This window comes from Triturus cristatus, chromosome 1_2 (assembly GCF_964204655.1).
Source record: "Triturus cristatus chromosome 1_2, aTriCri1.1, whole genome shotgun sequence".
Taxonomy (NCBI): domain Eukaryota; kingdom Metazoa; phylum Chordata; class Amphibia; order Caudata; family Salamandridae; genus Triturus; species Triturus cristatus.
The window spans coordinates 293,036,516-293,049,598 of record NC_140580.1 but is presented as its reverse complement, the minus strand read 5'-3'; the positions used below and the strand labels follow the sequence as shown (position 1 = coordinate 293,049,598).

The following is a 13,083-nucleotide window of genomic DNA, read 5'->3' as shown; positions in this document are numbered from 1 at the left end:
AAAATGTGTAACCACTAATAACCTCAGTTTTTTAGGTATTGAAATTGAAATCACTTGAAAACACTGAAAAAAACACACCAGAATTTACTAAGAATAGAAACTGAAAACAGGAAAGCCTATATATAGTGCACCTGACAGCCCTGCTGTGCTGAACGCGCCTGATTGTTTGTCACGGAGCATGGCCTGAAGAAGTGGCTAGGCTAACATAGCACTGCTGTTCACTCTGCCATTTGAGGCAGGGCTAATAGCGCTATATAGCGCACCACACATTCCAGTTTAGCAGGACCTGCCTGTTTTCCCTGCCTTTGAAGACAGGACTAAGAGCGCTATATAGAGCACCTGACATTCCAACTGTGAGGGAAGTATCCAGGCAAATACCAGGCCCAGACGGGCCCGTCTATGCCCCTTCAGAGCCTGAAAGGGGCTGGGCTACCTTCTTTGGCTGGTGAGTTTGTTTATGTAAGGTATGTCATGGTCCAGTTACAGTATAGGCAAAAATAAACCATCTTCTCAGCCTTCCAGTTAAACTCATATTGTGACTAAGTCTATCAAAAATGTTTTAAGTGATGCCATGGGGGCGATCAATAAACAATATTGAAGAAAGGTTAGGTGCGACCCAAAGAGCTGTCATGGAAACACCAGCAGCCGCCCTTGATCTCTCACACCCCATCAGTGTTGATACCAGTATTTCAGACTTCATCTCAAAACAAGCCCGGATTCCAGGAAACATGCTCAATCCACGTGTGTCCACCTACAAATTGTCTATTGTTTCTGACCATGTGAGACCTTTCTGCCCAATTACTCTCCCCCGGTCAAGGAAGATAAAACTGCTCTAAGGTCCAAGAAGCAAAAATAGACATCTGCTAACTGTGCAAAGGCCCTTATGCAATTGTTTTTATGGAAAAGGAGGGTCTTTGGGGGGCCTGCATGATCTTCTGAAGTGATGGATTAGAAACAGGTCTTGAGAGATGCTGTTGATTATTGCCAAGAACAGTTTCTTTCCTCAAGCTTAGGTGGGATTGAAGCTTCTCTCTTTTTACTGGTGGATTCTGTAAACAGTTTGTGATGCTTGGTTACTTCTATAACCCAACTTCAAATGACTCAGCCGCCTCTACCCAGCCTAATACGATCCTTTGTCAGTCAGGATAGGACGTTGTCTGAAACAGTGACACAGTGTCTGAAAATCTCCTCCTTAGACGGGCAACAGAGGAAAAGGAGTCTGTTGTTTTTGATCAATCACCTCCTTTGTGTGGTCAGACCAATGTCTTAGTTGAAATACGGACTCATACTTGTCAGCCCAATGTTCCCATAAACTTTAAAACTTCCCCCAGGCGCAACTCCTTTTGTTATTGGTTTTTTTTTTTTATCCTCCCCTCCCCCAATCACTTGATAAAATAAAAAACAAAGTTGTTCACTGCTTGGCTAAATGGTAAAGGAACACTAGCCATTTGAGTAGTATGATTAATTTGCTACATAGAGTATCCTACGAAGGGAACGGGATGAAGTTGTGTGAAGGAAATTGTCTTGTAGTGAATTCACGTCAGAGTATGTAGTTGTTGCTTTGTTTGACAAATTCAAACATTCCTGGTTTAAAAATTGTGCATTAAACCCAGTATCCTCTGGTTTTTATTTTAACAACCAAATACCAGCAGCCTTGCATGCAGTTTTTAGCAAAGTAGAGGATCCATAGTAGGGGTACTCCCATCCAATATCTAAGTCCCACTTCTAACACCTTTTCGCCTTTGGAGGGGGTTAGGTGATCTTGATTGATCGTTTGAGAATTGTTGTGATCTTACCACTGGCCTTTTGTGTTCGAATCAGGGGCTCTCCCCCTCCAATTCCGACCTCTGTGGCTGCAATAAACCCTTTGTCATCCATCATGTTCTATCAACCTTCTAACCAGCTTAACCTAACGTCATGGAATGTTTCTGGTATGCTCTCTAAACTGTCTAAGAGGGAATGGACCCCTCTTTTTGACACATTTAGTGTTATGTGCCTCCAAGACACTTGGTGCCACAGAACCATTTTATTTGTGTGGGTTTATGTCTATCCAATCTGGTGGATTGCCATCTAAGGCTAGTTGAAGTAAGGTAGGACTTGCTACTTTAATCTCAACATCTTTCACCAGGGAAACTCTTACAGTTAGACTTGAACTCTCCTTTTTTTCAGGTTTTATTGTTGGATCCAGATGGTGGTCCTGCAAGGTTGGTGATCAACATTTATATTACTTCCGTTTCTCATAACAGTGCTTCGTTGTGAAAAGTCCTGAGTCTGCCTTGATCTCATTCCACAGGAAAACACAAAATTCCACTGGGTTAGTCTAGGTGGGTGATTTCAAAACCATATATTTAGAGGGAGGAGCCTAGCGCGCATCCAAGATGGTCGCGTGAGCACAGGGCTCCCCGGACCCTCGCTGCTCCTCGGAATTTATCCTGATGTTATCCTGACTTGGCTGACGGAATCTGGAAGGCGAATTCTGGCTGAACGTTGACCTTCTTTCAGAAACCGAATCGGACCTGGGAATCCTGATCTGCGGTGGTTGGAACTTTCGAGGCCCAATCGATGGCTGTGCCCGGTGCGAGGGTGACCTGTGGAGCCGGGGTGTAATTGAACAACAGCGGCAGCGGATCTGTGCCAGTGGCCGCTCCATTACTTTCGGTTTCACTTTTGGATCCCTGAGGGGCTGGAGATCGTAACTGATTGGAGCGGCTGGGTGTTTATCTCTGCTGGATGCCCTTGTCTCCGCTTGCCGCCAGTGTGCCCGTTGACTTTGGCTTCCTCGCCCGGCCGCATCACGGTATCTGGTGCGGCTTCTGACTGAGTGGCCGGTGCCCCCTTGACGCTGGGCCGGTGGTCCCCGTTGGTGAGCGTGGTTCTCATGGGTGGCAGGGGGGGCCCCGAGGGGCGTAAGACTAAGACATCCCTCCGCGGGGGTCCGGTCCAGACGAACAACATGGACCGCTATACTCAAGGTCGAGGGTCCCCTGGAGCGGCTGGAGCCCCCTCGGACGAAGCTGGTGGTGGCCCGTCCGCGCCCTCGGATCCGTCCCTGCAGGACATTATGGGCGCCATTAACGGCATCAAGGAGACTATTGCTACGCAATACGAGGCCTTGGCCCGTAAAATCGACACGGTGGCTATTGATGTCGCCGTGATTCGGGCGGATCTCTCCAAGACCAACGAGAGGGTTCAATCGCTTGACGTGCGGACGTCCACCCTGGTGGCGGATGTGTCGGACCAGCGGGCCACTCTCGGCGACCTCAAGTCGGTCAACGATCTGATGGCCCGGCGGCTGGAGGACTTTGAGGGACGGGCCCGACGCAATAACATCCGCGTCATAGGCGTCCCGGAGACCTCCGACAACCACCCGGTGGATCTCTTGGTGGAGGAGCTCATCCTCAAGCATCTTGCCCCCGCCGGCCTGAGTAAGTTCTTTGCCGTGGAGCGGGCCCATCGAGTTCCGGGCGGTCGGCCGCGGCCGGGGGCCCCCCCCGAGGCCCATTGTTGCCAAACTTTTCTACTACAGAGACCGAGATGTGATTTTGCAGGCCTCGCGGGCCCATGGCCCGGTTCGCCATGAGAATGCGTCTATTAACTTCTTCCCGGACTTCACCCAACTTGTCCAGAAACAAAGGATGGGCTTCCAGGGGGTAAAGCGTCGCCTCCGCGACCTGGGTCTCAAGTACTCCATGCTTTTTCCGGCTAGGCTCCGAGTGGAGCCCGAAGATCGGACAACCTTTTTTGACTCTCCCGCAACTGTGAGTGACTGGCTTGACTCGCTGCCGGGCCGCGGGGACCGGCCTGGGCCCTCTGCTGGTACCGAGGGTGGCGGGTCTCCCTCGGAGTGACTTTGGTCCTTGACTTTGCCATTTTGTACTGTTCGGCTGGGTTCAACTTCTCTTTTGCATTTTGTTTTATTATGATCTATGTGGGGGGCGGTTGGGGACGGGTCCCTCTCCTCCTCCGGGGTCTTTCCGTAGAATGGGGTTTATGGGGCGACAGGCACACTGCAAGTTGGGGTGGTTTTTCGGGTCGCAGGGGTGCAGGGTGGGGGGAGTTGGCAGTTGGGGGGGGTTGGGGGGTTTTGATTTGTGTGTTTTGTTTTTAATGCGAGGTCTTTGTTCTGTTCCAGTCTTGGGCGTTGCGCTATCTGCTGGGGGACCCTTGATCGATTGGAGGGGATGGGGGGGGACGGGTTGAGGTTGATGTCATGGAACGTCAATGGATTGGGGGACCGTATCAAACGGGGTGTTGTGCTGCAGTATTTGCGACGTATGTCTCCTGATGTGGTGTTTTTACAGGAGACGCGTCTGGTGGGTAACGTTTGTCATGCCATGAACAGGGGGGGGTACCGACTCGTTGCCCATTCTGGTTTCACCACTGGCTCTAGAGGGGTTGGCATTCTCCTGCGCTCTTCACTTCCGCTGGAGATCACCAGGGTAGTCCCGGACGATAGAGGGCGCTATGTGGCTTTGACTGGGCGGTGGGAGGGGCAGTCCCTTTCCTCGGTCTCTGTCTATGTTCTCCCGGGCCTCCAGAACTCCACCTTTTCAGACTTGGGTCGAATGCTGCTTGAGCTTCCGGACAGTCTTCTGCTTATGGGTGGGGATTTCAATTCGGTGGTCTCGGGCGACCGGGATCGCCACCTGCCCAGGGCCCTCCCTGCTGCGCAGGCGTGGCTTGGCGGATTCTTGGAGACCTTCGGTCTGGTCGATTGCTGGAGGTTAATGCATCCTACGCAGTGTCAGTACACTTTTCACTCTGGGGCGCATGGGAGTCTCTCCAGATTGGATTACTTTCTTATGCCCGCGGCCCAGACTGCCCGGATTCGAGAGGTTAAGCATCTGGCCCGGGGTATTTCTGATCATTCCCCACTGTGGTTGCTTTTTGACACTGGGACGCGGTCTGCTGGGCGGATCGCTCCTATTAACCCTTGGTACCTGCGGAACCCCACGATCCGCTATAGTCTGGTCAAGTCGATTGACCAATACTTCCTTGAGAATGATGGGTCGGTGATGTCCGCAGTGTCCCTGTGGGAAGCTTTTAAGGCAGTACTCCGTGGGCAGGCCCTATCCCAGATTGTGGCGGCTAAGAAGGTTAAGATGGAGGCGGTGGTGGAGCTGGAGACCGACATCTTGGGGTTGGAGGCGGCCTTGGAGACGGGTGTCACTCCGGATTGGCTACATGCCCTCAGCCTGAAGCAGTTCGAGTATAAGTCCCTTGTCACTGACGCTGCCCGGACCATGTATAGGGAGCAGCATGGTAGGTTGTATGATGCTGGAGACAAGGCTGGTAAATTGATTGCTTGGCTGGATAGGAAAGAGAGAGTGAATCGTGTGGTCCCAGAGCTCCGGGTTGCGGATGGAGTGTGTGTGACTGAGCCTGGTGAGATTGTGGAGTGCTTTGCTGACCACCTCCGGGCGGTGTATTCCCCGGTGTCTGACAGAGATGAAGACGACTCTCGTCTTCTACTACGGGATATTGTCCTGCCCGGCTTATCCGTCGAGGACCGTGAGCGGTTGGATGCCCCCTTGGCCGTCGATGAGATTGCTACCGCGATTGGCTCCCTTCGCTCGGGCAAAGCCATGGGCCCCAATGGCCTGCCGATCGAGCTATACAAACTACGCCCGGATAAAATCGCGCCCTTCCTCCGTCGTATGTTTCAGGAGTCGAACGAGAGGGGTTCCCTGCCCGCCGACCAGCGTCTGGCGACTATAGTCGTGATTCCTAAGGAGGGTAAACCACGTGACCGCTGTGCTTCATATAGGCCTATCTCCCTCTTAAACGCAGAACCCAAAATCCTGGCTAAAGTCCTCGCCAACCGCTTGCTGAGCGTTATCTGTGATCTGATTCATCCGGATCAATGCGGCTTCATCCCCCACCGTAATACCGCTCTTAATCTGCGGCGTCTGCACGGCGTCCTAGCTAGGGCGAAATACTTTTCTGAACCAGCCGTATTGGTTTCCTTGGACGCCACCATGGCCTTTGATACCATCGAGTGGCCATTCCTCTGGGCGGTCTTGGAGAAGTTTGGCTTCGGGGAGGGATTTCTTAGCTGGGTGAAGCTTCTTTATGCCGGACCAATGGCTCAGGTGGTTGTCAATGGGCGGGCTTCCCGGCCTTTTGCTCTCGGGAGGGGCACCAGGCAGGGGTGCCCGTTGTCCCCTCTGCTTTTTGCTCTTGCCTTGGAACCGCTCGCCGCCTGGCTCCGCTGGGAGCCCTCTATCAGAGGGATCCGGTGGGCCCCGGGCTTCGAGGATCGGGTCTCGCTGTACGCGGATGATATTCTTCTGTACCTCACCTCGCCGCGACAGTCGCTTAATGTTCTCTTTGATGTCCTCACCTCCTTTGGGAAAAACTCGGGTTTGATAATTAACTGGTCCAAATCTTGCGTGTACCCTATCTCTGGTGGCCCTCCCATTTTGCCGCCTCTACTTCCTATCCAAACGTCCTCATCCGGCTTTAAGTACCTGGGGGTATATGTTTCGTTGGACCCGGCGGTCCGATATGAGCAGAACCTCCTGTCTCCACTCCGACGTTTGAGGGTGGATACGGCTCGTTGGTGTAGGTTGCCCCTGTCTCCGCTTGGTCGCGCGGCCCTGTTTAAAATGATGTCCCTTCCCAGATTTCTTTACGCACTTCAGAACTCCTTTGATGTCATTCCGGTGGCCTACTTTCGGGAGGTGGAGAGTCTGCAGAGGAGACTGGTCTGGGACGGGCGGGCGCGTATCGCTCTGGCAAAGCTTACTCTCCCCTGGTACGACGGGGGCATCGCGCTTCCTGACATTAGACGGTACTATTGGGCCTCCCAACTGTCGGCAATTAACCATGCCACGTATGCTCCTGGTCTGAACCCGGCGTATGAGATGGATAAATTCCTGCTTCCCGGCGGTAATTATAACAGAGCGCTTTACTCCCGATCTGCTGGTAGGACCCTCACGGGCCCTACCAAGATTGCGGTACGGGTGTGGAAGGCGGCGAATGTAGCGATGGGCTGGAGTGAGCGTTTAACGTGTGCTACTCCCTTGTTTGCCTCAGACCGCCTGGGGAGCCTTTGGACGACTAAAGGTTTTGAGCACTGGGACACGATCGGCATTAGCAGAGTGGGGGATCTGTGGGTTAAAGGCGCGGTCAAGACCTTCGCGGCGCTCCGGAGCGAGTATGAGCTTAGTGAGAGGGAGTTTTTTCGCTACGCCCAGGTTCGGCATGCCCTGCTCTCGGTTTTTGGGGAAGGGTCCACGGTCCCTGTTTCTTCGCCCCTCGAGGACCGCATACTCGACGGTCACGTTCCCGATAGTACTATCTCTTTGATCTATAAAAAATTGATAAATAATCGGGCTGACCTCTTGGTGCGTCTCCGGGAGGCATGGACGGGGGATGGGGTTGAGTTGGACGACGAGGACTGGCAGTCCGCGCTGTCTTCTCCTAAGGAGGTTGCCATCCCGGCCCGTCTCCGTTTGGTCCAGCTTAAGATCCTCCATCGCGTTTACGTGACGGGGCCCCGATTGGTCTCGATGGGGTTTTCTGAGGACGGGCTCTGCAAGCGTGGCTGTGGGCACAGTGCCACCTTTCTCCACATCCTGTGGGAGTGCCGCGAGGTGGTGGAATACTGGCGTCAGGTGCATGAGGTTATGAGGCGAGTCACCGGGGTCACGCTGTTGCCGGAGGTGCGTCGTTGTGTTCTGAATGTGTGGGAGCCCAATGACTATAACGCGGCCCAGACTCGGTGGGCGGCCCTGGGGAACATGATAGCAAAGAGGGACATAGCGCAGCTTTGGGGTTCGCAGCGGCCCCCCACCGTGTCTGTCTGGAAGGAGAACATGGACTGGTGCATGTTCAGGGAAAAGACTGTGTATGTGGCTCGTGGTAAACCCGGGGCCTGGAACAGAATTTGGGGGCAGTGGAATGTGTATCGTGGAAGTATTTGTGCTCCCCCCCTGGTGGAAACGTCTGATGTAGCCTTGTCCCCCTGATCCTTGATGGTTCCTTACTTATCTAGCACATCTGAGTATAGATTTGGTATTCCCGTTTCTCCCCCCCCCCCTACCTCTTTGTTTCCCTTCTTCTTGACTGCCATCGGGTGGTCGGATATGGAAGTGCCCCTGCTGTGGCCCGACGCCCATCTTATGTTTTCTTGCCTCGCTTTTGTTTTAAGTTGTTATTTATGTTAAAAGGGTGCATCCTGATTTCCTTTATGTGCAGTCTGCTCTTCTGTAGGGTGCGGAGCCCCGGTGGGCCAGTCATTGTGATTGCACTGTTTGATCTTTTACCTACTAGCGGCCGGCCCTGGTGGTTGTAGTCCCGTGCTTGTAACCTTCTTTCTGCACAATAAAAATTTTTTCCAAAAAATAAAAATAAAAAAAAACCATATATTTAACCTGCTGTGGGATGGCTGATAGTACTGGGGATGACTTACCACATTTTACTCAAAATGAGTGTGGTACAGCGTCAAATAACATGCTCTTGAAAGTCAACTGCTATTTAACTCATGATTTTCAGCCTGCCTGGAAGTACTCGCCATGTACACCTACTTTTTTTTAGTAGAGTCAACTCCATTATAATAGATTTCATTCTTTTGTCTAATGATCTTTGCTCCATGGTTTTTGCTTTCAATGTTTTAGTAAGCTTCTAAACTGCCAATACTCCACGGCCTGTTATCTTTCTATTGTTCCTCTCTGGACATAGGTCAACATCCCAGGTAAAGCATTTTGAGTCTATTTATCAGCCGTGGTGCATTGGTAAGCACTAGAGCAAGGTGCCTCTTGACACCTCAATTACTGGCCATCTTTTATTGTTTTGATTTAAATGAGGTTCGCCTGGCCCAGATGGTACCCCCTCTCAACATATTTTTAGAAAGTATAGATTTGTGGGCCCCTATCTCAATATTTTTTTTAAATTCTGCAGCCAGCTATGAATCGAATAGCCTTCCCATTTTTAAAAAGAGCCATAGAGACGACCCTAAATGCTATGGACTCATTTCTCTTTTAGATTCTCTGGTGACAGTAGTGGCCCGTATCCTCCTTGCCAGCCTAGAATTTGGGTCTTAGAATAATTATATTCTGACTAACGTTGGTACGGCTTCTGCAAGGAAAAGGGTACAGTCGAACAAGTACTCAATCTTAAACTTTTGAGTAGCAAATATACAGTAGTCAAACTAGGCACACTTCATCAGACCTTTATGGACCTTACCAGTGCTTTTGACTGTGTTCCCACTCTAAACTGTGGTGCATTATGAGTAGTCTGGGACTGGGTGAGGCGATTGTCAATTTTGTAAAGCAAGTATATCAGAATGCCTTGGCTAGGGTCATATTCGGGTTGAGTGGTGAATGCAGCAGCAGGATAGCTGTAGGTAGAGGGGTTAGGCAAGGATGTGTGTTAGCCCCACTACTCTTCAACCTTTACATTAATGACTTAGAACTGTACCTTCTCGAGAAGGGTACAGATCTGCCGAAAGTTAGCAATTGATCTGTCTCAATTTTGCTATAAGCAGATAATGCTGTTTTAATGTCTAGGCCTGCTAATGGTTTGCAAAACCTACTGTATGCCTTTGCTTATTACACGGACAACCTGGATCTCAGTACTAACTTGAATAGAACTACTATAATGTCCTGTGGGCTTAGACCCTCGAAATTGTCACTTTTCAATTGGTGGTTTGTCTTTTGAAAAGTCAAATCCCCTTTCTTAACTTGGTTTTCCGTTTGAATTTCAGGGTTCATGGGTCCAACAAAGAGCCACCAGGAATTCTTAGTTTGAGAGCTCCATTGAGACAGTTTCCGCATTTTCCAGTAAGCTGGGACAAAAACCTCTGAAATAAATGTTTTGCGGATCGGGTGTTTGGGGCCATGTGGACTGTTGGAACTTGTAGCTTGATGAAAATCGTTTTTTGGAGCGAACATTAGCCCTACTATCGAGTTGCTCAAATGTCATTGCCCACAGGGAATTAGTGCTAAAAAATGTAGAAGAATTCAATAAATCCCATCCCCTTATCCTGCGGCATGCACTCTGGTCTAATCCAGACACCACATCCACATTTAGTCGACTGATGATACAAGATTGTCTGTCTCTTGACTGTGAAAAAAGCATTTCTTGGTTGGCCTTCGTAGCCTCAATTTGTATGAGCTTGGGGAAACCAAAGTTTTATGGTGACCCACAATCCATTTGCAGAACTTCTAAAAAAAAAAAAAAAGAAATTAGCACCTTATGGTTTAAGTATTTGTCGTCCTGATGAAGACCCCCTTTGATGCATACTAATTGGCACAATTTCATTGGGTCGAAACGTCGACGTTACCTGTCCTATGCGTCCTGTGCAAATCCACTTATGTAACAAGGAAATCGAACCCTAAAGTGGTCTATGTACTGTAAACAGGACCTGTTTGTCTATTATGTTTATGTATTGTCCATTGTACATATTCGTTATATGTGACGTGTTCTGTGCAAATTATCACTGTCTCACCAATTGTTTCACTATGAATGTGTATTTTGGTTGGTTTACCCTGTAAATATTTTGGTGCTTTCGATACATTAATTAATATCATTCTATCAAGTGACTTGGATTCTGTCCTGTTTCTTTGGGTTTGTGTGTGTCCTTGATAATTGAAGAGTGTATTCAGTACCTATTAAGTTATTTCGTTCATTTTCCGACAGAACCATTGTTCTTTGTTTATATTAAGTATTTGAACAGCATCATTCACAGATTGAGCTGAGGAAACCTACTGTTGTGGCCCATTATTTTCTTTCTACCTCGGTCGGTATGCAGCCGTATCTTTTTATGATAATGAATTTAGAAGATAGATATCTGCTGACACATTTTCATTTGAATCTCATACATCTGCATGCCACATTCCCGAAAATGGGGGAATGGTCGAGAACCTTGTCACCTTGCCTCTGTGATGGAATTTCGTTACAAAGCACAATACCCTATGTTTTATTTTGTAAATTTTATAAAGAGCATGGGTCATTGGTTGAAACCACTATTAACCCCTTCCATGCTCATGACGGAACGGTTCCGTCATGAGCGTCGGTTGAGCTGTGCTCATGACGGAACCGTTCCGTCATGAGCCCGCCCGCGCAAGAAACGGTCAGCACCGCGGCGGAATTCGCGCCGCATGGAAGGGGTTAAGGAAATGGGGTTATAGGTATTGTAAACCTGTTGTGATATTCATGCACAAGTTACAAGAGGCATCAGCTTGTTTTACCATGATTGCTTTCTTTAAATGGGCACTTAAACTGAGAAAACGTTTATCAGTTATTTGAGCATGTCTTTTACCTACTTTTATTTATTTAGTGGTTTTTATTGAGTGTTGTCTTTTACTCTTTTGATTGTGTGCCTTGGTTTTGTCTTCCTGTTTGTATCTATTCTGTTTAGACAACCATAAAAAAGATTGATTTGAGTGAGTTTTCTCATGGGCAATGCCTTTTATTGGCAAGGTCTCACAGGTGATGACACTCATAAGCAAGGCAGATTTTTTATGTAAACCTATCGCCAGGCACAAGGCTAGATCCAGAAACGTTTCATAATAGCACGATGGAGCTGTGCAACTTCAATTGTAAATTTGAGAGTCTTCCTAGATGGTGACATTACAGGTCCAATATTAGTTGGCATGTGTGTGATATTGGTTCTTTTTCTACAACCTACAGGCACAATATCTTGATGCTCAAAAATATATCTATGACTTTTTTCGGTTGTTTATAACGATTTTTGGCAAACTTTGCCTTTTTTGATGGTCTATGCCCTTCTTGCAATTTTGGTGTCTTCCAGGGTTCCACCAAATGCTGCCACTGAAACATAAATCTGCTGTTGCAAAATATATATGTACATACTCAGGCATATACATATTCCCACTCCTCACCTCTTAGAGTGACGTGAACACATACCTAGATTTACACTGGACAGAGCTGTACATAGAACTCGCACACCTATATGTATCAACACAAGCATGCATACAGAAGGTTACAGAGGAACTCTAGTCTAGTGCTACAGTAACACACATCCCTACCAGAACAGGCCCACTCTAGCACAAATGACTGCTGAACAGGCTTGGCATTGGTAGTCCTTTGTGTCGTTCCTTTGACCAGTAAGAGGCAAATAAATCTGTTTCTACAGCTTGTGTCCAAACTTGTGCTGTAAAATAAGTGGCACAATTTCTCAAGTAGCTAGTAATTCTGGCTAAACCTAGCTCAATTTTCACTTTACCCTTGTCCAGTTTGCTAAAGCACATATGAAACGCACTAATGGGCTAAGAGTTGATCAAGTAGCTCAGCTGGATGGGCTAAGATACCCCAGTACCCTCTGCCCATCCAGCCTCCTGTCCACTTCATATTCCCCTGTTGTTCGTATTGTCTGGTCTGGCACCATCTTAGAGCTTGGTAGAACCTCCATGTTATCAGATTTATCTAGCAGAGTACCTCTATCGATGAGCAACAATCCCGAGATTATTCTGATAGTGTGCCACATCATCCGTAGGCTTGTCTCTATTGCAAGGTAAAATAGAAACTCTTTAGACTTATTCCAAGAGTAAGTGATTGAAAGCTTTCATCTAATATATTTTTCATCACCTTTTTCTAGGCACTCGAATAGCGATTCAAATGTTTATTATTTTGGCAGATTCCATCAATATTGGAGTGACAGGGATCAGTTTAGAAAAGAGCTCATCTCGCATGACATCAAGTTTCCTCCATCCTCGGGGTATTTCTAAAGATGAGGAGCAGAAGAAAGATCATCCATTGCTTGGTGAGAAATCAGAAACAAAGTCTGAAATATTTTTGGTATTCTAGCTTTTTTATTTAGTTCTAGTAAGAATATCTATGAATACTGTGGCCCTCATTAAGAGCTAGCCTGATTTAGGTGCAGGGATACTGTTAGCAGGTGGTAAACGTCAAGTTGGTGTTACAGGGAGGATGTCAGCAGTGAGGGGAGGATATGGCCTGACTTGGGGCGTAGAAAGAGCATTTTTTGCTCTCGCTGTGGTGCTAGAGTGGGTGGGTAGATGGAGGCTGTGCTGTGCCTTTGCTTGCAGCCCGACTCCTTCTAGTCTGGTGTTTTATGACCCAATAATTTCGGTGACAGAACCACAAGACCATTCA

The 13,083-nt window shown here is 48.5% G+C and overlaps 1 protein-coding gene across 8 annotated transcripts in view; it reads left to right on the top strand.

Moving 5' to 3' along the window:
* Window positions 1-13,083, top strand: part of FAM149B1 (family with sequence similarity 149 member B1) — a 511,501-nt gene that overhangs the window by 422,869 nt on the left and 75,549 nt on the right. For 4 of the 8 annotated variants that reach the window (XM_085603798.1, XM_085603789.1, XM_085603790.1 and 1 more), the window contains one exon: window positions 12,605-12,730. The exons of 2 other annotated variants lie outside the window; for them this stretch is intronic. In XM_085603798.1, the coding sequence (XP_085459924.1) occupies window positions 12,605-12,730 (126 nt within the window). Of the gene's footprint in view, window positions 1-9,709; window positions 9,786-12,604; window positions 12,731-13,083 lie in introns of all 8 variants that reach the window. 2 more of the 8 variants (XM_085603796.1, XM_085603797.1) reach the window with 1 other exon arrangement.